Raw genomic sequence first — 26,339 nt, forward strand, 5'->3', positions numbered from 1 at the left:
CTCTCATTCCCGAAAGCAGATGTGAGAAAATGCAGTCCAACCTCAGCAGCAGCTGGCAAGTCACAGAGATAGGTGACAGGGGAGTAAATATTATACATACATAAATTTATATTTATAGAAATCTGGGGAAGAAATGCAGCATGGGAGGATGTGGCAAAGCACCGGTGTCCTGTTAGAGTGTCCTGGCAGGTGGGGGCTGGCAGAGTTGGGGTACAGGCTTAAGACCCTTTCTGGAAACAAGGGATGGGGCAAGGATCTGATGTTTGTTTCCAAATGGCAGGGAAAGGGGAGCAGAGAGGAGGATTCTGGAAGGGTGGCCATCCTGATGGCCACCCTGTTCCAGTTCTAAAGGCCTTAGGGGTCTCAGCAACAGCTTCTCTGAGAGGAGCCACGGCGGTGGCACCAGGTGTGATGAGCTCTCACCGTCAGGTGGAGCTGGGTTTGTGCTCGAGTGCCCGGGTCCCCCTGCCAGGACGTGTCTAGGTATGGACAGCTCTGTGCATCAGCAGAGGCTGTGGGGAGAGGGTCGGGGACACAGGTGGGAGGGTCAGTAGTTTCTCCGGCAGAAGGCAGAGGCCAGTCACCAGGACCGGCTGGGTCAGGACCTGCAGTGAAGCAAGGAGTGGTGTCAGGATTCCAACAACCCAGACGATGTTTGGAGAGAATGGTGAGAGTCTTGGGCAGTATCATTTTCCACCTTAGAGGGGAGCCCCAGCCCTCCCCTCCTCTCCCTGCAAAAATGGAGGGTCTCCTTGCCCTTCTGTGGGGCAGGAGGACCATCCTGGGACACCCTCCTCACTTCCAGAATCTCCAGAGAGGGAATGGGGGAACTGCCCGCGCAGCCCCACCTGTTTAATGGCGGCCGGCTTTCTTGGACCTCTTAGTGGGGAACTTGCAGCTGCGGAAGGCGTCTGTGTCACGGATGTGCTGGCCCCTGAACTTGGTGGGCGATGCGCAAGTGGCATCAGGGCGGGAGGTCTTGGCTTCCAGCCACCTGGAGAGATAGAAAGTTGCCAGGGTTGCAGGAGAGATGTAAGAGTACTGGGGGAAGGGACAGTGAGCCATGGACATGGCCAGGACTGACTTGGCTTCAGGGTAGTCTGGAACTATCATCTTCATTTTACAGATGGGGAAACTCCCAGGGTCCCACATCTATTAGGTAACAGATGTAGGATCTATGCCCAGGATGTTTTAGTGCAGGGCCAGTGTGTCTCCACTCCATCACGTGATGGCGGGTTTTGGGGGAGCCATGAGGGTGCTCTTACCTCCGAAGGCCCCGGAGCTGGCAGGTACACTTCCAGGGGTTGTTGGTGAGGGTGAGGGTCTCCAGGCTGTCAAAGGGGAAGTTGGAGGGCAGCTGGTTCAGGCGGTTGTTCTCCAAATGGACATGTTTCAGCGTGGTCACACCCAGGAAGGCACCGTCAGAGAACTGGGGAGCGAGGTAGGCACGAGTGAGCACCCCAGCCCCAGGATCCGGCCTCTCCAAGCTCTGTGGCCCCAGAGGGACAGGGTCCTTCCCTGGACATAAGCAGTGGCACCTTGAGAAATTTTACAATGTGACTAGTTTGTCTCAGATGATCTAATCCATTATAACCACCTTTTGAGATAGGAGGTATTATTTCCAGTACGTAGATGGGGGGGAAGGTGGTTAAGTCCCTTGCCCGGGGTGGCACTAAGGAGTAAACAGTAGCTACAGGACCACACCCAGCTCCTCTTCCCCTGGCACCATGCTCCGTGCACAAACACTGGCACTGGGGAGGCAGCCAGAGTTTGGTCCCAGGAGCCCACGCTGGCACACAGTGAAGCTGATCAGTGTTTGGTGGGATGGGCAGTGTGCCCAGGCTCCCCACAGCCCACGGGGTCCTGGGATGTCCCCCGGCTCTGTCCTCACAGCTCCCTCACCGTCTGCCAGACACTATTTGTGGAGCCACCTTAATGCAGCCTTTGGACAGGTCTACTGGCTCCAGAGGAAACATTCTATTGGGGCCCACATCTTGGCCCAGGCGTCACAGTTCCTGCCTGGTCTCCTCTGCGCCAGATGAACCCCTGCTGCCCTGATCTACCTCCCATTGAAAGGCCACTCTGGCAATGGTAGGCCATGGTGGGCTCTGACTTCAGCTGGGGCTGAAGAAGATCAGACTCAGGCAGGCTCTGTCCACCCAGACAGAGGCTGGTTGCCATCCAGGTATGATTCTGCTCGCATTTCTGTGCCTGTGTCCCAGGGAGGGGTGTGAAGTTCCCTGGTAATCAGAATGTTCTGATGACCATCTCCCCCACCTTGTTCTGGTCGCTGCCCAAACCTCCTGGCCAAAGGCCCTGTACCGGAGTGATTTTCCAGTCCCAAGAAGGGATTCCATCCTGACCCAAGGCAGCCCCACCTGGCCAGTCACTGGGCATCACAGGGGAGGAAGGACTGGGCAAGGATGCATCCAGGAGGTGGGTCTGGTGACTGGGGTAGGCAAAGGGCAGCGAGTGGTCTGAGGCACAGTGAGGCATAGCCATCCTTCCCTATGGGGAGACACCTGGAGTCCTGTGCCAAAGATCGACAATATATGTGGCTCTTGCATTCGTCCCTTCACGGAGCCCGGGGGTGCTATGCCTGCACCCAAGGGGAAGCCCCTGGTCCCCTCTCAGCTGAAATGGACCTGAGAATGCAGTGGAATGTGTGTGTATGTGGACTGGGGGTGGGAGGCATCCATGGAGGCCTCTGGAAGGCATGGAGGAGGTCTTCCTCAGGTATGTGCTCCCCACTTCCCAGCCCCCTACCCCACCTTAGCACACATGCACACTCCCACCAGGAACAGGGTCTCTTTGTGGGCCTGATTTGCCCGGCTCGTCTGTAAGGCTTCTCAATAAACAAACCTTCCTTTATGGGGTGGTAGGTTTACTGGAGACAGGGAAAAAAACAGCAGAGGAGGGGTGGAAGGCCCAGCGGAAGAGGTGGCTGCTGCCCACAGCAGGGGGTTTGGGAGCACTAGCCATGCCTCTTAGGAGCCATTGGTGGGGCCAGGGTAGCCCCAGCTCCATTTATAAGTATGAATCGTAGGAGGGCAGCGGCTAAGACTAGGAACACGGGCAGCAGGGCAAGTTTTAGGGTGGAGACAGATGTGGCAGAGCTCCTCACCTTGGAGAGGGCCACAGAAAGGGTAATTTTAGGAGAGAGGGGATGGTGCCCAGCTTTGGCCCTAGATCCCTGGGCCTCCTGGCAGAGAAGGAGCCAGGGCAGAGCTCTGCAGCCAGGAGCTCACCTTCTCCAGGTTGGTGTTGTCCAGCCAGAGGGTCTCCAGGTATCTGCCGAAAGACTGGAAGGCATTGTCTGGAATGCTTTTCAGGGGGTTGTGGGACAGCTTCAGCTCCTCCACCACCCGCAGCTTGTTTAGAGCAGCCGAGGGGTAGCTGGACAGCTGGTTCTTGTCCAGGTAGAACTTGGCGAGGTTCTCCACGTCGTCCAGAGCGCCAGGCTGCAGGGAGCTGAGTGCGTTTTCGGACAGATAGAGCCAGCGCAGGTCTTTGGCACCCTGGAAGGCGCCTGCGCGCAGCTCGCGGATCTTGTTGTTATTGAGCTGCAAGATGAAGAGGTTGACCAGCGGGGAGAGCAGCCCCCGGGGCAGTTCTGTCACCTTGTTGTGGTCCAGGTAGAGGTAGGTGAGCTCCGTCAGGTCATCGAAGGCGCCGGCGCGCAGCACGCGGATGTCGTTGTGGGACAGGTACAGGTAGATGAGCTGCTTGAGGCCGCGGAAAGCGCCGGCGGCCACCTCGCGGATCTGGCAGTGCTGCAGGTGCAGCGACACGAGGTTCGGCATGGCCCGAAACGAGTTGGCAGCCAGCACTGGGAAGTTGTTGCGCTGTAGGTTGAGCAGCTTGGTCTTCTCTGACACCTTGGGGATCTTATGCAGCCCCACCTTGTCGCAGATGACGTGCTGCAGGTCGCCGTGGCAGTGGCAGTTCTGGGGGCAGGCGGCCAGCGCCGGCAGCAGGCCGGCCAGGAGGCCGAGGCTGAGCAAGAGCATCGGGCGGGCCATGGCGGGGACGCCTGGGGCCGGGGCTAGGGGCAGAGGCAAGTCCTCGGCGCTCGGTCTCCCGCCCTATTTATACGGTGGCCCTGACCGCAGCCGGCACCCGGAGCCAGCTCCTACGTGGAGCCGCGAGGCCACCGGGTTAACTCCCTCCCGCCCGGAGCTTCGCCCCCGCCCTCGACGGGGAGGCCATTCCCCGCCGCCCCCCGCGCTGGCTAACGTGCGGGGCTGGACCGGGGTCCCCAAACCTCCGCCCCCATCCCAGCTCTCCTTCTCCCTGCCCTCGGATCCTGCTCCCTCCCCACCTCGACCTCCTTTCCCCCTGCTTTTCTGGGGGTGGGTATGGGTGTGTCCAGAGCCCCGAGTTTACACCACAGAGAAAGGAGGCGTTCCCTGAACTTATTTGTTTGCTCAAGTTGGAGCCTCCACGCCACTCGGCGCCCCCGCCATACACGCTCGGCCGCGTGCCCTGGACCCAGCGAGGGAGGAAGCGGGGCCGGCCAGCCGGACGCGAGTCTCGCCGCGGTCGGCCGGCCGGCGGCGCTTTAATGGGGCTCTTGTGCGGCGCTGGCCGAGCGTGAGAGCCACTCTGGCGTCGGGCTCCCCCTTCCGGCTGCACACCGCAGCCAACCCTCTGGAGGTGGGCGATCCTTCCCGCCCTTGACTTGCCTCTGGCCCCTCTCTCCCAGCCCCAGGCTCCAGTTTCTGTCCCCTGCACCCCTTATACCCCTTTCCAGGGCTGAAGGCGACCAGAAAAGTGGGAATGGGGGCGAGGGGAGACACCGGGCTCTGCAAACACAGCGGAAGACCCCAGGCACAGTTATACCTCCCCCCCAACCCATAATCTCCCTAAAATGTCCCTATCTCCTCATCTCCACCGGCAGTGGTCAGGACTGCCCTTACCCCCCTGGGTCTCTTAGGGTGGCGGCCAGAGTGGCGCCAAGGTGTACTTGGCAGAAGTCATACCTAGGCAGTGGCCCCAGGACTGTGAGGGTGGGTGAGGAGGCCGGGTCCTGGCTACAAGGGACCAGCTCGGGACAGCTCAGGCTTCCAGACCTTGGGTCCTGTGGGCAGCCCTGCCCCAGCCAACCAGGTCTCTGTGTCCACTTGCCAGCCACCGTGTCCAGAGTCTAGTGGAAAGGGGAGGGTAGGCAGGCAGAGTCTCAGCTCTGGCTCTAAAGTGACGTAGGGGTTCTTGAATATATTAGGGGATGAGGGGAGGAACCAGACCCCGGGTCTTGCCAGACCCCAGCTGGGTGAGTCATGCCAGCTAATGCAGAGGAAATTGGGGGTGGGTAGGGTTGAAGACCAGACAAAGGTCTGGTGTCTTTGCTGACTGCCAGGAACCTAGAACAGTGGGTAGCCAGTCCCTCTCCCTTCACCCAGTGCTCACCTATGGAGGCCTGCCCCTCTCCTAAACCCCTTTCACCCATTGCCTCTGGATGGTCATAGCTGGCCCAGAACACTGCCTAGTGGTGTTTAGGCTCCTCCAAGGCTGGTTTCTGGTTTTTTGTTGCTCAGGATGTTCCAACCACTGGAAGTAGGGGGTGGGGAGATGCCACAGGCTTTTTAAATCCTTGCTTTGGCTTTAATTTTATTTTGATGAAAATAAATTTACAAGAAGCTTTCCAGAGCTTAGGGAGCACCTACCCCAAGGCCAGGCACTTGTCCCAGGTTTTGGGGTGGGTGGAGGGGTTGTGTCTGTGCAGCTCCCAGCTGGGCGAAGGCAGGCTGGCTTTCTCACTGAGTTTAGGGGAACTTCAGCTTGGAAGGGAGAGGCAGGGGATGCTGTGGCCTGAAATCAGTAAGGGGGTGCTGAGACAGCCTGGGCATGGAAGAGAATGCTGGGGCATGGATAATGCTGGGAGCCACAGGGTAGAGTGTGGCTGCCCCCAGGAGACATGGAGACCGAGAGAGTCCTAGCTGGAAAAGAATGGCCTCCCTGCGCTCAGTTTTATTTCAGACCTGGGGCCCCTGCTAGTTGAGCTAGTTTCCACTACATCCCTCTGCCTCCTGAACCCTAGCCTCTGCCAAATATGCCTCTTTTCCCACCATTCCACTCTCTGCCCCTCCCCCCCGACTTCCTTCCCATTCCCCTTGGGTAGCTTTCCCATCCTTCTGCAGTCCCCCTACTCCCTTGCAAACACCCTTTCTGGACTCTCTAGGTGGCTTATGGAACAACAGAGAACAGTCCTGTGACCTTTATGAACTTCACCGAGGACACTGTGGAGCAGAAGGCAGAAAGTGTGGGCAGAATTATGCCTCACACAGAGGTGAGCCCCAGACCCCCGACTCCAACCATGCCACTGGGGCACACCCCCCTGGAACATGTATTGCTTTCAATTAGAGATCCAAACAGCTCACCCAAGATGCTGAGAGCCCCCCAGCAGCAAGGTCTTCCCCAGGCCTGGTCTGGGGCTCTCTCTGTGGGCTGAGGCCTGAGCAGGACAGAGCTGAAACAGTGGCCATGAGCAGCCGCCAGCTGAACTTCCCCACAGCCTCCCTTCCTGTCTGAGGTGTGTTTTTGCCAAGCCCACTGTCTGTTTTGGGGCAGCCAGAACAGCCTCAGAGAGGAGCCAGAGCACAGAGATTTTTCCTACACAGATTTCTCTCCCCCAGCCCTGCCCTCCCCACCCCTCACACTTTGGCAGAGTTCCTCTTTTTGGCTTCGTGTAAACAATTTCCCAAGGAGCTTGTCCCTTTGGGGGTGCCTTGCACTTTGAAGGTTGACCTGGAGCATCTTTCACTCTCAAATTCCCAGTCTCCACCGTTGGTGCTTTATGCCAGCCAGTACCTTGTTTCTCCTGCCCCCTTGTGGCCTTGCCCTTCTGGGGTCACTGCCAGTGTCCTTCCCCTGGGGCTAACTGCCATCCTGTTTCACATCTCTCCTGCCCCCTGCCCTGAAGTGAGTGTGCAGTGACATTAGCCCCTTCTTATCACAGTGAGTCTGACAGCCTCACTGCCACTCACTGTGATGCCCACCTGTGAGGTAGACAGGGCAAGTGTAGTTCTCCCCATTTCACAGATGGAGACACCAAGGCACACAGGCTAAGCTTTCTGTGCACGTTGGCTGTGGCTCATTTCTTGACTAGATTCTGCCTCTCTGCCACCTCTCCTGTTCACTTGGCCCTGCCATGCCACCCTTTTTGGCTTCTTTATTTGCTGCCTAATGGAAAGAGGAGACTCCCTTTCCTTCTGCACAGTTTGTAATTCTTCAGCTAGCCTGGCCCTCTGCAGGCCTCCTTCTCTGCAGCAGCTCCTGCCCAGTTTTCTCCTGGTCTGGGCCTCAGCTGTTCTTTCAAGCCCCGCTCAGGTGTCTGACTGGTGGTGGATCTACTCCAACCTTCGTCTCCCTTCCCTGGATTGGGATGGGCAGAGCCAGGGGCCTCGTTACTAGGGGGAAGGAAGGCAAAACTCCCCCCATTCCTTAGGGCCCCCCATCCTGAAGTGGAAGGGTGGGAGGCCCAAGCCTGAAGCTGCCTGGTCCCAGGCCCAGATTGTAAACATGAAGACGGGATCACTGGCAGAGCTGAACACGCCTGGAGAGCTGTGCATCCGAGGGTACTGCGTCATGATGGGCTACTGGGGTGAGCCGCGGAAGACCGACGAGGCAATCGGACAGGACAAGTGGTATCGGACAGGGTAAGAAGGCAGGGAGGGGTAGAGACTTTGGCTGCCGAGGGGAGGCCGGGGGTCCTGAGGCTGAGCTGGGAACATTAAACTAGAAGAGGGAGAACATGTCTGTGGAGATGGCCCCTTCACATCGTGGAGAATTAGTTTCCAAAATGTGTACAATGGGGATGATCATGCTCTCCGCACAGGGCTCTGGGAAGGACCAGATGCAGTGCAGATGAGAGTGCCAGAGACAGTGTATGCAAAATCTGAGCCAAGATTTAGTCACTCATTCATTCATTCATAAATTCCTGTTGTGCACCTCCAAGGGCCAGCACTGTTCTGGACACCGGTGGTGCAGTGGCTAGCACGATGGGAAGCATCCTGCTCTTACTTCCCACATGTCTGCTGGAGGAAGACAGATACAAACAAGACCAATTTAGACACTGAAAAACACCACGAAGAAAATTAAATAAGGTCATAGGAGAGAGACTGGCTGTGGTCAGGAGGGGAGCTTCTCTTTATTGGGTGGTCAGAGAAGGCTTCTCTAAGATGGAAATGTTTGAGCTGAAACCTGAATAAGAAAGAAGCCAGCCACAAAAAGCATGTGTATAGGTACTCTGAGAAAGAGAGAGAGCAAATATGCTATAGGTATACTTGTTTTTGTCTGCCTCCTCATTAGACTGTACAGCAGGGAATGTCTCATTCACGCTGTGTCCCCCAGAGTCTAGAGCAGTGCAGGACACATAGTAGGTGCTCCATAATGTCTGGTGAATGAGTGAGCGAGCCAGTCAGATGAGGCAGAGGTGAGAGGCGGTTCCTGGGCTTTCCTCGCAGAGACATCGCCACGATGGACGAGCAGGGCTTCTGCAAGATTGTGGGGCGCTCCAAGGATATGATCATCCGGGGCGGTGAGAACATCTACCCGGCCGAGCTCGAGGACTTCTTTCACACACATCCACAGGTGCAGGAAGTGCAGGTGAGGCACCCTACCCAGGTGAGCGCAGGTGAGCCCCCAAAAGCAGGAAACACAGATGTGGTTGGGGATGTCTAATAACTGTCTCTGATTCTGGAAGGTGGTGGGAGTGAAGGATGACCGGATGGGGGAGGAAATCTGTGCCTGCATTCGGCTCAAGAAAGGGGAGGAGACTACAGCGGAGGAGATCAAGGCTTTCTGCAAAGGGAAGGTGGGCGCCTCATCCCACCCAAAACTGCTGTTGCTTGGTTCTTCAACACCCTCTGTCTGCCATCTAGTCAGCCCACTGTCCTCTCCCCCTAACCCTAGGACCCCGCCCAGCCTCATGCTTTATCTCCCTCTGGTCTGCAGATCTCCCACTTCAAGATTCCCCGATACATCGTGTTTGTCACAGACTACCCCCTCACTGTCTCAGGAAAGGTGAGTAAGGTGCAGGAGACCAGGGAGGGGCAGGGGGTCCTGGGGCCCCAGGTGCAGAGAAGGCCAGGCGGGTAACCAACTAGTCAGCTCATTCTGGTTTGCCCCGAACTTTCCTGGCTTTAGCCTGAGAAACTCCTCAGTTCCAGGCAAACCAGCTGGGCTTGGTCACCCTAACTGGCAGACGCCCAAGCCTGGTTCTCACTCCTTTTCTTTCCTCTAGATCCAGAAATTCAAACTTCGAGAGCAGATGGAACAACATCTAAACCTGTGAATAAAGGAGGGGTGGGCGGTCCTCCCAGGCCCTTTCTGCCCTTCCCCCACATTCCCCCTGTGGTCTTTGTGATTTGGCATAAAGAGCTTCTCTGTTTACTTTGGCCCTTCTCTTGCTGGCGTGCTCTCTTGGCAGCTGCTATGGGATGAAGACAGGAAGAGACCAAGGGGAAACTAGCACTTTTAGACCTCCTATTCCTTGTCCACAATGGTGCTCAGCACTTCGGCATGCATTTTCTACTTCATTTAATCCTCACTCAATCCCTTTGAGATACCAACCCAGTTGTTTTTTTTTTTTAGGGCTGTACTCATTTTTCACATTGTAGTCCAGCAAGAAGTATTCTTTTTTTTTTTTAATAACAGCTTTATTGAGTTACAGTTCACATACGATCCAATTCACCCACTTAAAGTGTTACATTCAATGGTTTTTAGTATATTCAGATCCATGTTCCCATCATCAAAGTCACTTTAAAAGATGTTCATCACCTTTTAACAAGAAACTCTATACCCTCTAGCTGTCTTCCTGCATCTCCCTCTTCCCCCCATCCCTCCCAACTAATCCAATTTTGGTGTTTTTCCTTAATCAGTGAACCTTGGGCTCCCTTGATGGGCAGGGCCAGATGAAGCAGGCTGTAGCTTGATCCAAGAAATAAAAAAGCTGGCACGTCGGTTTCCAGAGACAAAAAGGATCCCCCTGCTTGTAGTCCTTAACTTCCCAGTGTGTCTGCTCCCAGCAGCAGCGGCCTCCTCTGTAGTTTTTAGAAAATGAACGTACGTTTAGGATACGCTGAGTGCCAGGCACTATGTTACGAGCATCCATATACATTTCTTCTTGAAATATTCCCAACAATCCAGTCAAGTAGGCATTAGCCTCATATCACAAACGTTGAAACTGAAACTCAGGAAAGTGCAGTGTCCTGTCTAAGGTCACACAGCTGGAATTAGAACCCAGCTGCCTGACTCCAAAGTCCATGATCTTTGCATTTCCTGGAGCAGCCCTTCACCTGAACCCACACACCATCTCCAACCCTCCTCCTAGCAGGTGCCCCAGGTTGGCCTGACCCAGGAGATGACAGTCTACTCTCCTGGCTAAACCCATACCCCCCGGGATTTTCTGCTCCTTCAGCATTCATTCCAAGTGCCTTCTCTTCCCCCACTGACTCCACAGTCCTTGTAACAGACACGCCTCACAGCACAGAGCACACTGGCCCGGTGTCCAGCAGGTGCTGCTGTCTCTTGTTGGTTTGCTTCTCTTGTCTCACAAACCCGTACTGCGCCCTAGTCTCATGCATGCTGAAGTCCTCAGCGCCCAGCTCTCAGCCTAGCACATAAAACGTGAAGGGACCGATGGGACGAACTAAGAATTCCTGAATGGGCCTGGGAACTCGCCCCTGACAGGGTGCCAAGAGGTGTGGCGCTCACTCCACCCACACCTCCCGCTGCCTGGGAAAGGACGGCGGGGCGGCTGCGGTGAGCGTACCGGTGCCCGGCAGGTGGCGCCGCCGCCGGGAGGCCGCGGGGCTCTCCGGGCGGCGCTCCGACAAAGGGCGCGGCCACGTAGCCCCCTTCCTTCCGCCGAGGCTGCCCACCCGGCCCTGCTCTGCGCACACCCAGGCGCCCGGCCCTGGGCTCGTCTCGGGCTCAGGTCCCGCTCCGCGCACTAACCGTCCCCGCCACAGCGGGAGTCATGGCTTTCCTCGGGGCCCGGGCCCGCTGCTCGGCGGCAGCCGCCGCCAAAGTGGCCCAGAGGCGCCGCCTGGCGGAGGACGCGAGAGGACCTCCGAGTCCGCCCGGGAGCCAGCGCGCCGTGCTTTACGTCCACGTGAGTGGGAAGTGGGAGGCGGAGTCACGGGGCTCGGGCGCGGCGGGTCTGAGCTCACGTGGCCGCTTGTCACGCTGCGAGCCCACCTGCCATCTTCCCCGCCCCCGGACGAAGTCTGGCACTTGCTCCCTGGCAGGAAAATGTCTTTGTCCGGAGACCTAAATTCTCCGGTGCTCACAAGCTCGGTGACCCTTGACCAACTGATTTCCCTTCTGAACCTCAGTTTTCTTATACTGAAGTGGGTTCCTAATCCTCGTCCGACCCGCTTTGGGGGGTTGTGTGGCTTACATGGAGTGTACACTGTTGAGGGACCTCGGGAAAGGGGTTGGAGATGTATGAGACTGAACCCTGGAAGTGGCTAGGGCAGCCTGGCGTCACCTCCCGTCTTGTTCATACGTCCCTTCCCCCAGTGGCCCTACTGCGAGAAGCGCTGCAGTTACTGCAACTTCAATAAGTACATCCCACGCGGCGTGGACGAGGCTGCTGTTCGGCGCTGTCTGGTGACCGAGGCTCAGACGCTGCTGCGGCTCAGCGGGGTGCGGCGGTGGGTACTAGGGGCTGTAGGTGGGGACTTGAGAATTAATGTCGGGGAGTGGATAGGACATATGCAGGCATCCTGGAGGGCTCCCCCAGGCCTCATCTTCTCAATCCTCTTTCCTCAGGGTGGAGTCTGTATTCTTTGGTGGGGGTACCCCCAGTCTGGCCAGCCCCCATACTGTGGCAGCTGTCCTAGAGGCAGTGGCCCAGGCAACTCACCTGCCTGCAGACTCTGAAGTCACACTGGAAGCCAACCCCACTTCGGCCCCAGGCTCCAGACTGGCAGCATTCAAGGCGGCAGGAGTCAACAGGTTGTCTGTTGGCCTCCAGGTAACCCATCTAACCCACCTCATCCCTAGCACCCGGTGCTGTCTTTCCTCTGGCTATGTTTATTCATTGAGCAAACATTTACTGAGCTCCTTCTGGGTCCCAGGGCCCAGAAGGCAATGAAAAGTGTATGGTGACACTTTTGTAACTACTTAATTGTCTGCTTCTAGTGCTAGACCACAAGCTCTGTGAGGCAGGGATCATGCATACCTTTTTGTTTGTCACATATTCCAAGCATGAACTACAGTACCTTGCACATAGTAGATGCTTGAAAAAGATTTGTCACATGATTGGAGACACAGGAGGAGGAAGACAGGTGATCAGATCATTGCAGTATGGTAAAGGCTGTCTATTAAGGGGGATCTCTACAAAAGGCTTTCAGAATACAGCCTGAAGGGCATCTCAGTCTGATAAAATCATGGAAACCTTCCTGGAGGAGGTGATGTTTGAATGAGAAGGAGTAGTTCACCAGGAAAGGGGGTGTGAGAGGAAGAGGCACAGGATATGGAGGAGCCTGCATGTTTTGAGGGAACTGTGAGCCATTTCTTGGAGATAAGACTGTAAACTAGGGCCCAGAAGCCTTCGGTACCATACCAGGAAGTTTGGAGTTTTGCCTAGTGGTAACAGGAGAATCGCTGAAGGTTTTTTGAAGTGGGGAGAAACATGTTCCTTTCAGGTTTGTCCCTGGTATTTTCATAGCCAGTATCATGTCCCCACTTCTAATACATATACCACTTACCATAGAGTTTGGGGTCAGGGCTTTGTCCTGATGGGACATACTGATAGGAACACACTATTTCTGAAATTTTCTGGCCCCAAATGCAAACATATCTTGAATCAAATTGTGAGGAAACATCAGGAACACCTAACTTGAGACTTTGTGTGTGTGTGTGATAAGAACAAATAACATGAGATGGATCTACCATCTTAACAACTTTTTTAGTGTGCAGCACAGTGTAGCTGACTGCAAGCACAATGATGTATAGCAGATCTCTAGGCCTTATTAAGAGACATTTTAAAAAACAAGTGGCCTGTACACTTCAAAAATGTCAGCGTCATAAAAGGCAGGCTAAGGACCTCGACTGATGGAGACAAAAGAAACAGTGATCAAAAAAGAAAAAAAAAAGAGAGAGAGAGAAAGACAATGACAGCTGATTGCAATGTGTGACCCCTGGATTGGGGTGGGAGGAGGAAATTACTTCAGCTGACATTTAGGGACAATTGGCTAACTTTGATCACCTATCTATTAGGTAATGGTATAGTATCAGTGTTACATTTCCTGAGCTCTATAATTTGATTGTGGTTATGTAAAAGAATGTCCTTGTTCTTAGGAAACACAATTAAGTATTTAGGAGTACCAGAGTACAATATTTAAGTTAATTACATGTAAATAACTCCATTGCAAATGCTCACTAGTATGTGGCCACTGACATCCATATTCTACTAAAATGTTCTGTATCTGCACTGACCAGTACTGGAGCCACTGATCACATGCTAGTCAGCACTTAGAATGTGATTATTTCAATTTAACTAACTTAAAATTCAAATAGCCATGTGTGGTTAGTGTCTACTGTATTGGACAGTGCAAATACAGAATGCTTCCATCATTGCAGATAGTTCTTTTAGACAGCGCTGGTCTATACCCTTAAATGATTTAGCATAATAATAGTATGTGTATATATTTAGAGAGAGACAAAGCAAATATGGCAAAATGTTAGTTGGTGAATCTGGAGGAAGGTGTTTATTGGGCATTTCTTTCAACTTTTCTATAGATTTGAAATATTTCAAAAGAAAAAGTAAACTCAAAGACCGTTGGCCTGGAGTCTGACAGTCCTAAATTCCAGATCTGACTTCACCATTGTATGACCTTGGGCACGTTACTTAACATCTCTGAACTTCAGTTTTGTCATCTGTAAAATGGAGCTAATGTTGGAGGGTTTTAAGGATAAATTAGATATTACATAAGAAGGCTTTGCACATAGCGACCATTCAGTGGATGGTACCCCTGCTACTGGCTTGACCGTCTGCCTTCCGGCTCCCTGCCGTGTCCTGCATTTTCCCTCGTATCTGTGTCTACAGTGTCAGACAGGTGTTCCCGTCTCCCTCTGAGCTGACCTGCTTGCTTACACTGGACCCTCTCTCCCCAGTCCCTAGATGACACTGAGCTCCAGCTGCTGGGGCGGACACACTCGGCCAGCGATGCTCTGCAGACGCTGGCAGAGGCCCGGCGCCTCTTCCCCGGGCGTGTGTCTGTGGACCTGATGCTGGGGCTGCCGGCGCAGCAGGTGGGGCCGTGGCTCGGGCAGCTGCGGGAGCTGCTACGCCACTGTGATGACCACGTCTCCCTCTACCAGCTGTCCCTGGAGCGGGGCACTGCACTCTTCACCCAAGTGCAGCAGGGCACCCTTCCTGCCCCTGACCCTGAGCTGGCTGCTGAGATGTACCAGGAGGGACGGGCAGTCCTTCGGGAGGCTGGCTTCCGCCAGTATGAGGTCTCCAACTTCGCCCGGAATGTACGTCCTGGGGCTGAAGGCTGAGGCGGGACCAGGCAGTTGTGGCCCCTCCGGGAGAAGGGTGCTCTGGAGGCCTGAGATGGTGGGGCATTCTAACCAGGCTCAGCCCCTTACCTGAAAGGAGACTGGGCCCACCCTCTTCACTCTTCACTGTCTCCTCCCCGTCCACAGGGGGCGCTTAGTACCCACAATTGGACTTATTGGCAGTGTGGTCAGTACCTTGGCGTTGGGCCTGGTGAGTCCCCCGTGAACTGTAGCAGGGATGACACAGGGGAGCGGTGTCAGGGCTGTGTGCCCTCGGGCCACTCATAAACTTCTCCAAGCCTCTATTTCCTCATACGTATTGAAGTGTGGCAAAAAATACTACCAACGTCGTACAGCTGTTGTTCTTTATCTTAGCGTGCGTCAGAAATAACCTGGAGGGGTGGTTAAGACCCAGCTGGGCTGCATCCAGGTTCTAGAATTTCAGGAATTGAACAGGGCTGGGGTAGCGCCTGGGAATTTACACTTCTAGCATAGTAGATGCTGTTGGTCCAGGGGCCACACTTCAAGAAGCACTGATTTAACATCTGGCAAGTGCACCGTTTTAGCTGCTATTAAAGTGGGGGTGGTCGTTGATGTTGTTAGGGGCCCATGGGCGATTTGTGCCCCAGGGGGCTGGGAGCCACACCCGGGAGGCTCGGATCCAGACCCTGGAGCCGGACAACTGGATGAAGGAGGTGATGCTGTTTGGGCACGGCACCCGGAAGCGCGTCCCCCTGGGCGAGCTGGAGCTGTGAGCATCTGAGGGCACAGGGCTCTTCACCCAGGGCTCCCTGCTACCCCAAGAACCACCCACCTGCACACCTTTGTTTCCTGCCTCGCCCTCCCCCCACCCCACCCCCTGCTGTGTGATCCTCATAAGCCCCCTTACACACATCCCAGCACAGGGTGTGAAGAATGGGAGAAGCACAAGTCTCCTCTCCAAGACCGTTCTCTGGATTTTCTTTCAGGCTGGAGGAAGTTTTGGCCATGGGGCTGCGCACCGATGTGGGGATCACTCACCAGGTAAGAGGTCAAAGGGCCTTGGTCCAGCCGAGGTCTGCTGGGCAGAAGCAGTGGGCAGCGTTGTGCAGTGGTGAGAACCAGGGCTGCAGAGGCCCGGGCTCTGGTCCCCATTCTGCCGCAGCCTCGGGCACATACCCTCTCACCTGTGAATGTCAGTTTTCTCAGTGATCTAAGATTAGAGATTAGATTAAGAGTTTTCAAATATTTTTAAGCGAAAGCTCAGATAGGAAGTGCAGTCGATAAAGATCAATCAGAGCTGCTCTGGAGGAAGTCAGAGCCGTCAAGCCCTGGCTGGGGCTGCCCATAGTCCGACCAGAACAAGGACAGGGAGGAGCAGAGGAAGTCTTGGCTTGGCCGGAGCTGGGTTTTGGCCTGAATGTGGAAGAGGAGTGAAGGTGCCTTCCTCCCTGCTGGTCCATTGGCCTAGTCCTGGTGTGCATGGTGGTTAGTTTCTGAGATCCCTCTGGTGACTGAACACCTGCCTTCCCATCCCTCACCACACTCCCAGACAGGTGGCCTAGAACAGCCCCACCAGCTCCCATGTTATGGTCCCTGCACCTCTGACCTTTCTGGTCTCCCCAGCACTGGCAGCAGTTTGAGCCGCCGCTGACCCTGTGGGATGTGTTTGGAACCAGCAGGGAGGTGAAGATGCTCCTGGAGCAGGGCCTGTTGCTGCTGGATCACAGGTATGTTAGGGGCAGGGGGTTAGGAGTCCCAGGGTACCCTGACTGTGGATCCATAGACATGGGAGAGACGAGAAAGTCTGATAAGGAGGGACCTATGGGTACCAGGGCTTTGGCACTGGTGGAGGGTGCGGATGGAAACTGGTAAGATGGGGCCATCACAGCCAGGACTCTTGTTTTCCCAGGGGGCTTCGGTGTTCGTGGGAGGGTCTGGCTGTGCTGGACTCTCTGTTGCTGGATCTGCTGTCTCAGCTCCAAGACACCTGGTGGCAGAGAACCCCCTCCCCTGGGCCAGGAGGATAACCGCCTGTCCCTGTATCCTAGGACGCTGCTAGGTGAGCTTTGGGGGCTGGGCTGACACTGCAGACATCGCCACTGGCAGGTGCTCTCATCCCTGTCGTTGCTGAGCCCTGGCTTCCCCAGGGGAATGGCTGCAGTGAGGTGGATGGGAGGACATTTCTTTTCTGGGGACTGGCATCAGGGGCACCCGCTACTGCCAGGGAAGGAGTAATGGTTTCTGTGGATGCCTCTCATCAGTAGACCCTGCAAATCCTGGCTGGCAAGAGACTCTGAGAAACAGAGCTGTCAGGCTTCCAGCCCCTGTAGTACAGGACAGGACACGTGTGTCCAGCACAGCAGCCTGCTGGACTGAGAACCGTGGGAAAGATCAGAGCAAGTCTTGCCCTTTCTCTTTTGACAAGAGGATATGTTTGGGGTGTCTGGAGCCTCATAGACCCTCCAGAGTGCCCCCCAGCCCCCCCCCCCGCAGCCTTTGCCTTGAGAGAGTGAAAGTGGGGAGAGCTGAGCAGGGCAAGGGGAGGAGAGAAGTCAGGAAAGACCCAGAGCCTGGTAATTCTCCCCGGTCTTTTACCTGCAGAAAGGTCACCTGCTAGGCCCATCTGGGGCCCGCCTTGACTGTGCGCCTCTCTTTGTCTGGGCTCCTTCCTCAGGGGTGGGGTTTGGGGGCTGGAGACTTAGTCTAGGGCTGAGATTCCTTCCTCGCATTTACTTGCCTAGTGATTTTAACATTCATCAATGATCCTTGATTATCAATCCTTAGATTATTATCTAATCAATGATTAGATTGGAGGTTACAAAATGAGTCCTTTCTGACTCTTGTCATTCCATCCATATTCATTAATTGGCATGCATCCATAAAAAAAGCTTTTCCTTTTTTTTAAGGGCTGATACTCTTAACCTAGAAATTCTATGCAGGGTGTGAGGGGGTGAGTAGGGAAAAAGGCATTTTCCTGTGAAGAGGCCCCATAACGTATCATCAAAGGGTGTCGTGATGCCAAGAGTGACTTGGTACCCCTGCAAATCAGGGCATGCTAAGCTCAGCTGCTAGCTGGGGAACTAAGGATGGGGCTCCCCCACCCCTCAGAGGTGAGCACGTGCACTTCCCATCTGCCTAGTGGGTGTGAATATCAGTCCTTTGTTGACCTTGGGGTAACACGGTAAGCATTACTACTGCTCCTTTGTTCATGAAATATTTAGCAAGCACTATTAGTGTGCCAGGCACGGAGCGGCAGGCAGAGAGGAATAGGACCTGTCCCAGCCCTCGAGGAACGCACTGCCAGGGTGATAGATGTGTGAAGAGATCAACTCCAGGGTTATCAGTAACGATGTGGAGGTGGGCTGTGGAAGCCTGCGGCACATTGGGTTCTGAGGGGCTGGGAGCAGGAAAGGGGAAATACATTTTTCTTACTTCTCTGGCCTGGGGCAGCTTGCAGGGTGACCTGTGCTGCCCGGGGAGCCTCTGTGAGCCTTCCCCAGATCTTGATATTCAAGATGTAAGCACGGTGCCAGAGCAGGTGCGCCATCAGATAACCTGGGCCCACTCAGGTTTCTCCCAGCTGCCAGGGCTCGTGCCACCTGAGATGCCCAGGCCCTCCCTTCTGGGGCACCTCATAAGGCCTGTGCAGAGGGGCTGGCTGGGAGCCAGGTGAGGATGGCACAGATCACCTGCTATGACTCAGCCTGCTCCCACCCTCACCAGGTGAATCAGAGTCTCTAGGAGGTGGAGCCCAGGAATCTAGTTTTTAAATGTTTCCTAAATGGCTCTAATGATCAGGCCAGTTTGGGAAGCCCTGTCGTCTCTTGCCTTCCATCCTGAGAGCTGAGATCAGGAGGAACAGGGGGATGAGGCTAATTCCAGACATGACCAAGCGGAGTGGGTCCTTCCCTCTGCGTCCAGGCCTTCCTTGGCTCATCCATCAGAAGGGTTCTCCTCCTCCACGTGGAGCTGTCCACTGTCATCGTTTCACCTGTCCTATTGAAAAGCCCACAGACACAAGTGAGAGGGGCGAACAGGCTACTCTGTGATGAGGTGGGGAAGAGATGTGGATATGTAACGTGTGTTGAGTTTGCGGTTACAGCTTGAGGGACCAAACCTTCCCTGCCTAGAGCGCTGACAATTTTAAAGCTGACAACTGAGCCACCCAACTCCCATCGCCAACTAAATAGAGTGAAGGAAGCAGGGCAGCTCTTTTGATTTCCGTTTTACGTATACATTCACACATACATACATTCAAAGAGGCCCTCTAACTTGATTCAAGTCATAGAGGCAGTAAGTAGCAGAGCTGGCATAACACTTGTAGACGTCTAGAACTTTCTGTCACATCATTGTTTCATTCTTACCATGGGTCACGTTGATTGGCCTGTCTCTTAAATTAGACGAAATCCTCACCTCTCTCTGGCCCGTCTGCCTCAGGCTTGAAGCACCATCTCTTCCTGGGGTGGGGCAGCTTGGCCTCAGTGTCTGTCTTTTCCCTCCTGGAGAGACCCCCACACTGAGAACCCACATGTCCCATCTCTGGGAGTCAGTCCATCCACTTCCTGGGAAGGAACTGCATTCTGCAAAGAAAGGACTTTAAGTGTTAGGATTGCTATAAACTGAACGTTTGTGTCCCCTGCAGAATTCATATGTGGAAACTTCATTCCCGCAGGTGATGGTATTCGGACGTGGAGCTTTGGGAGGTGCTTAGGTTATGAGGATGAAGACCTCGTGAATGGGATTAGCGCACTTGTGAAAGAGACCTCAGAGAACTCCCTGGCCCCTTCCACCCTGTGAAGACACAGAGGGGAAGACACAGATGGCTGTGAACCAGAAATTGAGCCCTCACCAGGCACTGAATCTCCTGGCACCTTGATCCTGGACTCGAGAAATAAATATTTGTTGTTTAAGCCACCTGATCTATGGTATTTATAGATATACCTATGGTATAGATATATCTATGGTATGTTATAGCAGCCTGAATGGACTAAGACAAGGATGAAATAACTTGTGTGGTAGCTCGTATTATTGTTCTAAATGTTTTCCATTATGTATCCCTGCCCTGTTGAGCTTGGGGAAGGCCATAAGACTTGCCCAGCACAGAATGGAAGAACCAGTGAGTGGTCCCCCATCTCCCTCTGCCACAGAGACCTGCAGTGTTCCAATAGAGGCTGTTCTGTCCGCCTGGTTCTAGAGTTGAAGACATTGGGCAGAGGAGCAGCTGACCGTCACAGACAGGAGCAGGAGTGGGGACATTAAGACTCATTGTTGTAAACCAGTAGATTTGGGGTTGTTTGTTACAGCAGCAATATAATCGAGACTAAGCTGCCTGATAAAATCTGTAATCCTAGCATTCAAAGATTAACCACTGGTAGGCGTCTGGTGTGTATCTTAGCAGAAATTCTTATACGCAAATGAACATATTTAGACATACAGTGTTCTAAAAATGGGGTGCATCTTGCTTTGTAGCCTTCTTGTTTTACTTTATACGCAGTGGGCATTTTTTTTCATGTCAATTTTGTATCTACATTCTGGGTTTTTAGTGTAGCCACTGCATGATTTCCCAAAATTTAGCCTACCAATTCCTTTTTGGTGAAACTGAGGGTTTAATTTTTTATTTTTACAAACTCTGTAATGAATGCCTTATGTAAATATTTTTATGCACTGGCTTGATCACTTCCTTAGCTTTAGGCCAAATCCCAAGGAGTGGGATTGCTGACACTAAGGATACACACATCCTTCATTTGGATACACAGTGCCAAACCACCCTCCTGGAGCCCTGGCAATTCAGACCCTTGCCAGCTTGCTGGGTGTCCATAACAAGCATGATCAGTTTTTCCAAATAATTCCCATCTGAAAAGCACTCTTAACCGTAGCTTTATTAACAACTAACATACTGCCTTCCTAACTTAGGCAACTGGTTTGGTCCATCTGATGACTTCAAGTCAGAGAGCAAAGGGGATGCAATGTCTGGGGCCACCCCGGTGGAAGACCCAGCTGGAGCTGTGTCCCTGTGTTCAGACCACCTCTGAGCTCCTCTCATCCAGACCCCACTTCTGGGAGAATCCCACATCTCCTCCCTGCTCTCTTCCTCCCTCTGCTTCCCCTTCTTTTCCCTGAGGGGATCTTTAAAGCCAATGTTTAAAAATTACACAAACCACACTTAGAAACATTAGAATTCTAAGTGAAAAAGAAAAAAAATCCAAAATTAGTGGCCCCAACAAATTCATCTCTATTTATTTGTCTATGTTCCCTTCCAGTCCTGGTCCAGACCCATGCAAGACTCTGCCCGGTCATGCTCCTGACACAGATCTAGTTTTGCATTCTGCTCCTTTGGCTTCTCATTCTGTCATAAGCAGTTTCCCATGTTGTTACATGGCCATCATCCTTCTCATTTAATTGTTGTCATGGTCATCATCTCTCTCATTTGAATGTTCCAGTGAGTGAATAATTTAATAAGTATTATCCTGATGTAAGTCCCTTAAGTGGTTCTCCATTTTTCTCTATTATCAATCACGCTGCCGTGCGTGTTTTTATGGATGTAGGTTCTTCCTTCATTTGAATTATTTCCTCAGGTCAATTCCCAAGAGGGAGATAGTTTGGTCAAAGGGTATGGATGCTTTCATGATTCTTGGTGTGAATTGTTATATTATTTTCCAAGAGGCTTTTCTTTTTTTTTTAAATTTTCCTGCTCCAAGAAAAAAAAATTCTTTTTCAACCATACAGAAGAAAGCAAAACTTCTACTCCCCAGAAATTACCACTATAACATTTAGTCAGCCATCCCTCCCAGACATCTCTTGATGCAGAGATATGCATATCTATGTAGAAATAGAAATATTTTTTCACAAAAGGGATCATACTCCTGTGCCAGTTTTGCAATCTGTTTTTTTAACTCAACAACATGTCCTGGGTTTTTCTAATTGGTTCCGCCACACCAGTGTCTATGTGATGGCATAATGTAGAAGAGTAATAGCTGTAAGCCAGGCACGGTGCCGAGAATTTTATCTGCAGTCGTTCATTTAAGCACCACAACAACCCAATGAGATAAGTTCTATTATTATCGTGCCCACTTTGTAGATGAGCCAATAGACTCAGAGAAATAGACTGTCCCAGGTCACATGACTAGGAGGTGAGGAGTTCTCTGAGGCTCCAAAACAGATGCTTATATAAATAATATGTGAATACACTCTTAATGTAAAAAGTAACGCTAATAAATGCAAGCAATACCCTAGCACAGTCCCCTTTACACTTCCACAGAGGCCTGATGTGTGTATCAGTAAAGTTCAGGTTCAACTGCACATGACAGAAAATCGAAGTAACATATGCTTAAACAAATAAATATTTATTTTTCTTCCACATAAAAGAAGTCTGAATAAAGCATTTCAGGGCTAGCATGGTGGATCTGTGGTCACTGGTCATGAAGAACCTAAACTTCTAACTCTATACTCTATATCCTCAGTTTACAGCATCCATCCCTAAGGTCTCCACATGGTCTAATGTGGTCCCTGGAGCTCCAGCCATCATGTCTGCATTCCAGGTAATCATGTTGCTACTTCCTCACCACCACCCATAATAGAAGGGTCTGGTTAATTAAAAAAAAAAAAAAGAAAAAAAAAGAATAGACATTAAGAGGCAATCAGACAGCTCCTTCCCAATCCTTTTCTATTAATTCACATATGTACGTACATATATAAAAATATAATTAAAAAGTAATCTGTTAATGGTATCTTGTCTTAGTTTACATTTTAAAGTTTACTGATCAGTTCAAATGTTCTCCGTTAAATTTTCGTTTACTAACTATTGTGTTCTGTGCATGTTTAAGCTCTTTGCTTATTTTTTAGTCAATTGTTTATTTAGCCCTGATGATTTCCTTATCAAGTTGAATGAATTGTCTAGATAGATAAATAATTACAAGTATATTAACTCTTTTCCTTGTTTGCTACAAGTATTGCTTCTAGTATGCTTTTTATCTTTCGTGGAGTTTTGCTTTTTTGGAACAGAGTTTTTTAGAAATCTTAAATATTTATATATTGAGTCCGTTTTTTGCCCTGTAACTTTTTCTCTCCGTTCCAGGCTCCAGAGATACGGTCAACTTTCGAGCTGGCTTTCTCCTCCCAGAGGCGCAGTCTAATGTTGACAGCTGTGTCCACCTGGAACCAAATTTCCACTCTGCCACGTCCTGCCTGTAGGACGGTAGGCAGAACACTTCCCTCAACTGAGGTCTTGTTTCCTTGACTGTTTAGTGAAGGAGTGGGACCAGCCCCTGGTTCTCAAACCTGGCTCTGCATCGGAAATACCAGAGGCTCCATGACAGGCACACTCCTGGGCCCCCCTCACATGTATAGGATCCAAATCCCTGTATCCAGGGATCCGTATTTTTAAATGCTGTCTAGTGAGCCTGACGCTCAGACATATTTGAGACCCTGTGGGCCAGCCAGCGTCAGAGACTGCTTCTTGTGCTGGACTGTCTAAGGAGCAAGTGAGAGGAGGCAGCAGCCCTTGGCAACTGTTTGTCAAAACCAGTTGGCCCTACCTCTTCCTCTTGGGTCACAGCCCCCATTTCACATCCAGCCTGAGCAGCAGCCCCTTCTTCCTGCTGCCTCGGGGGTAGGGGTGGGGGGGGTTAGGTGGTGGTCAGGCTTGTGAGGTGTAGCCTGGGATGCCACCCTAGCAATGCCCCTGTGAGGGGGCCAGTGTCACTTACTTGCTGGTGGCCTCAGTTAAGCCATTCACTCTGTGAGTGTCCATTTTCATTTCCACCTCTGAAAGCAGGGACCATGTCTTCCTCAGGGTTTTAATAAGGTTGGCGATGATGGATGGATGGATGGATGGATGGATGGATGGATGGTTGGAAAGAGCCTAGTGCAGTTCCTGGCACAAAATGCATATTTGACAACTGTGGTCATTATTACTATTAGTGTTTTTATTATGATTTAAAGTTCCCTGGGCAGGTTAGCCCTAAGGAAGGAAGTCCCAAGCAGGAATCCCTGGTGCCTGACAAGACACAGAGAGACCTGTCATTTCTTTGTGATGCTGAAACTTGTCAGAAGGTGGTCCTGGGCTTCTGGAAAACTAGCCCCCTGGCCCAGTGTAGACCTTGCTACCTTTTAGTGGGGTGTGGGCCACAGGGCAGACTGACAGCCTGCAGGCAGTGGCACCCATGGTAGAAAGAAGGGTCCTCACTAGGTGACTCCTCAGACCAGTGCTCCTTGCCCTCCCCAAGCAGGTCAGACAGGAATGGCCCCATTCTTCAGGTGGCTGACCTATGCAGGCAGGGCCTGCCCCCACCTCCCTCCCCGACCCTGACACCTGGGAGACACGCCCACCAGAGTGCACCTTTCCTTGGCTCCCACCTCTGGATTAGGTCTCTCCTTGCTCCTCATCCTTCCCAAGGCCTTGTGCCCTCTCGCCTCCATTCCTACTGTCCCTGACTCAGCTTGGGGCTCCCCTTGCTCTTCAACCTGACCAACTTACACAGGCCTCACATTTTGGCTGACTTTTCTTATTTTGAGAGGCCAGATTTCCTGTCTGAGGCCTTGGCAGCCCTGATGGCAGGCAAAGTGGGCAGGGCCTCGGCTCATGGAGGCTGGTTTGCATCCCTGAAGAAGCTGCCCTGGAAACGGCCCCTTCCAGTCCCCACCTGTCACTGACCCTTTGGATTAATTCATGAACATTAAAGGTGAGCTATGAAAACTGTCAGGCAGGCTATCTGAATCTTGATTCAGGGACAATTTAAAGCTCCTACTCCTGCACACCAGATTGCGTGCCGGAGTGGTGAACGGTTCCAACTGGAGGTCCTGGAGTGTGAGTGCCTGTGTTCAGCTCTGCCGCCTGTTAGCTGCTTAGTCTTGGGCAAGGTGCTCACCTTCCTATATCTCAATTTCCTTATCTGTAAAATGGGGGTGCTAATGATACTCACTACCTCACATGGTGGTTGTAAACTTTCCAGAAGTTAGCACATGTAGCTAAAACCACCAAAGAAAATCTATACATTGGATTTCATCAAAATTAAAAATTTTTGTGCATCAAAGGACACTATTAAGAAAGTGATTTGACACATTGTAAAATGATTATAAATCAATAAAAAATGTTAAAAATAAAAAATTTTTTAAAAGGCTAAAAGAAAGTGAAAAGAAAATCCACAGGATAGGAGAACATATTTGCAAATCATATCTGGTAAGTCTAATATCCAGAATATATAAAGAACTCCTACAGCTCAACAACCAAAAGACAACCCAATTGAAAAATGGGCAAAGGATTTGAATAGACAGTTCTCCAAAGCAGATATACAAATGGACAACAAGCACGTGAAAAGCTGCTCAACATTATAAGCCACTAAGGAAATGCAAATTAAAAACACAATGAGATACCACTTCACACCCACTAAGATAGCTAAAATTTAAAGAAAAGGAAAATAAGTGTTGGCAAGTATGTGGAAAAATTGGGACACTCATACACTGATGGTGGGAATGCAAAATGGTGCAGCTGCTGTGGAATACAGTCTGGCAGTCAAAAAGTTAAATATAGTTACAATAATTCCACTCCTAGTTATATACCCAAGACAGTTGAAAACTTGTCCACACAAAAACTTACACACAAATAAGTGTTCATAGCAGCATTATTCACAATAGCCACAAAATGGAAACAACTCAAATGTCCATCAACTGATAAATGGATAAAAAAGTGTGGTATATTAATACAGTGAAATATTATTCAGCAATAAAAAGAGTTGAAGTACTGATATCTGCTATGTGGATTTAACCTTGAAAACATTATGCTACATGAAAGAAACCAGACACAGAAGGCCACACATTGTATGATTTCCTGTATGTGAAACGTCCAGAATAGGCAAATCTATAGAGACAGAAAATAGATGCGTATTTGCCAGGGGCTGAAGGCAGAGGGGAGTGGGGAGTGACTGCTGATGGATACAGGTTTCTTTTTGGGGTGATGGAAATGTTCTGGAACAAGATAGTGGTGATGGGTGCACAAACTCATGAATATAGTAAAAACTATTGAGTTGTACACTTTAAATGGTGAATTTTGTGTTATGTAAAAGTTTACGTTATGTCAAATTTTATGTTATGTAAATTATATCTCAATTTAAGAAAACAGAAGTCAGTACATATTAAGTGCTTAGAAGGCTACCCAGTCCATGATAAAACCCTCAGTAAGGTTAGTTGCTATTTAAACTCCACTGGACTTGTGGGTTGGTCCACATCAAGCAGAAGGAAAAAAATCCTGAAGGCACATTAGAGATATATTCACATTCTTAATTTATGTTAAAGCATTTTTGCACACAGTTTCTTCTTTCTTTTATTTTTCATATTCAGTTTTGATTTTACATACATTATACATATATACATTATAAGTGTTGTTTTAAAATTTTATTTAATAATCACTTTAGGTATTTTTAAGGTATGAAGGGGGTTTCCGAAGCTCAAATAGCATTTGTTTTTAAAGCCTCAGCTGGGGACAGTAGCATGTAAGCCAATGAGGTTAGAACTCTCTCCCACACCATGAACAAGAATAAACTCAAAATGGCTTAAAGACTTAAATATAAGACAAGACAATATAAACCTCCTAGAAGAAAACATAGGCAAAACACTCTCTGACATGTATCTTAGCAATGTTCTCCTAGGGCAGTCTACTCAGTCAATGGAAGTAAAAGCAAAAATAAATAAATGGGACCTAATTAAACTTACAAGCTTTTGCACAGCAAAGGAAATCATTAGCAAAACAAAACAACAACCTACAGAATGGGAGAAAGTATTTACAAATGATGCAACTGACAAGGGTTAATTTCCAGAAATATGTAAATAGCTCATATAACTTAATA

The 26,339-nt window shown here is 51.2% G+C and overlaps 3 protein-coding genes across 5 annotated transcripts in view; 2 read left to right on the plus strand and 1 right to left on the minus strand.

Annotated features, from left to right (window-relative positions):
* Positions 1–9,398, plus strand: part of ACSF2 (acyl-CoA synthetase family member 2) — a 33,211-nt gene extending 23,813 nt beyond the window's left edge. For 2 of the 3 annotated variants that reach the window (XM_045512573.2, XM_010949593.2), the window contains exons 11-16: positions 6,182–6,289; positions 7,507–7,658; positions 8,466–8,607; positions 8,705–8,815; positions 8,956–9,024; positions 9,245–9,398. In XM_045512573.2, coding sequence (XP_045368529.1) covers positions 6,182–6,289; positions 7,507–7,658; positions 8,466–8,607; positions 8,705–8,815; positions 8,956–9,024; positions 9,245–9,295 — 633 coding nt within the window. In that variant the 3' untranslated portion in view covers positions 9,296–9,398. Of the gene's footprint in view, positions 1–6,181; positions 6,290–7,506; positions 7,659–8,352; positions 8,608–8,704; positions 8,816–8,955; positions 9,025–9,244 lie in introns of those variants that run through there. The other variant, XM_045512575.2, reaches the window with a different exon arrangement.
* CHAD (chondroadherin) lies at positions 85–4,196 on the minus strand. The gene is made up of 4 exons (XM_010949592.3): positions 3,249–4,196; positions 1,266–1,429; positions 849–994; positions 85–605 (listed from the first exon to the last, which is right to left on the minus strand). Exons 1-3 carry the CDS (start codon positions 4,020–4,022, stop codon positions 853–855), a joined length of 1,080 nt encoding a protein of 359 aa, XP_010947894.1. The 5' UTR covers positions 4,023–4,196; the 3' UTR covers positions 85–605; positions 849–852.
* A 1,581-nt stretch (positions 9,399–10,979) lies between the features above and the next one.
* RSAD1 (radical S-adenosyl methionine domain containing 1) lies at positions 10,980–19,413 on the plus strand. The gene is made up of 10 exons (XM_010949624.3): positions 10,980–11,116; positions 11,527–11,660; positions 11,779–11,983; positions 14,128–14,493; positions 14,665–14,728; positions 15,121–15,268; positions 15,486–15,540; positions 16,123–16,226; positions 16,409–16,558; positions 19,172–19,413. The coding sequence occupies exons 1-9, from the start codon at positions 10,982–10,984 to the stop codon at positions 16,524–16,526; spliced, it is 1,329 nt and encodes a 442-aa protein (XP_010947926.3). The 5' UTR covers positions 10,980–10,981; the 3' UTR covers positions 16,527–16,558; positions 19,172–19,413.
* Positions 19,414–26,339: the final 6,926 nt, after the last annotated feature.

Source organism: Camelus bactrianus, chromosome 16, assembly GCF_048773025.1.
Source record: "Camelus bactrianus isolate YW-2024 breed Bactrian camel chromosome 16, ASM4877302v1, whole genome shotgun sequence".
In the NCBI taxonomy this organism is placed as follows: Eukaryota; Metazoa; Chordata; class Mammalia; order Artiodactyla; family Camelidae; genus Camelus; species Camelus bactrianus.

Bases quoted from the DNA above. Each gene is read 5' to 3' on its own strand.
- RSAD1 (XM_010949624.3), top strand. From the start codon at position 10,982: ATGGCTTTCCTCGGGGCCCGGGCCCGCTGCTCGGCGGCAGCCGCCGCC. The intron at 14,729-15,120 runs GTGAGTCCCCCG...TGATGTTGTTAG, and splicing joins GTACCTTGGCGTTGGGCCTG to GGGCCCATGGGCGATTTGTG. The intron at 16,227-16,408 runs GTATGTTAGGGG...TTGTTTTCCCAG, and splicing joins CTGTTGCTGCTGGATCACAG to GGGGCTTCGGTGTTCGTGGG.
- CHAD (XM_010949592.3), bottom strand. From the start codon at position 4,022: ATGGCCCGCCCGATGCTCTTGCTCAGCCTCGGCCTCCTGGCCGGCCTG. The intron at 1,430-3,248 runs GTGAGCTCCTGG...CTCGCTCCCCAG, and splicing joins ACAACACCAACCTGGAGAAG to TTCTCTGACGGTGCCTTCCT. The intron at 995-1,265 runs GTAAGAGCACCC...CTATCTCTCCAG, and splicing joins CAGCTCCGGGGCCTTCGGAG to GTGGCTGGAAGCCAAGACCT.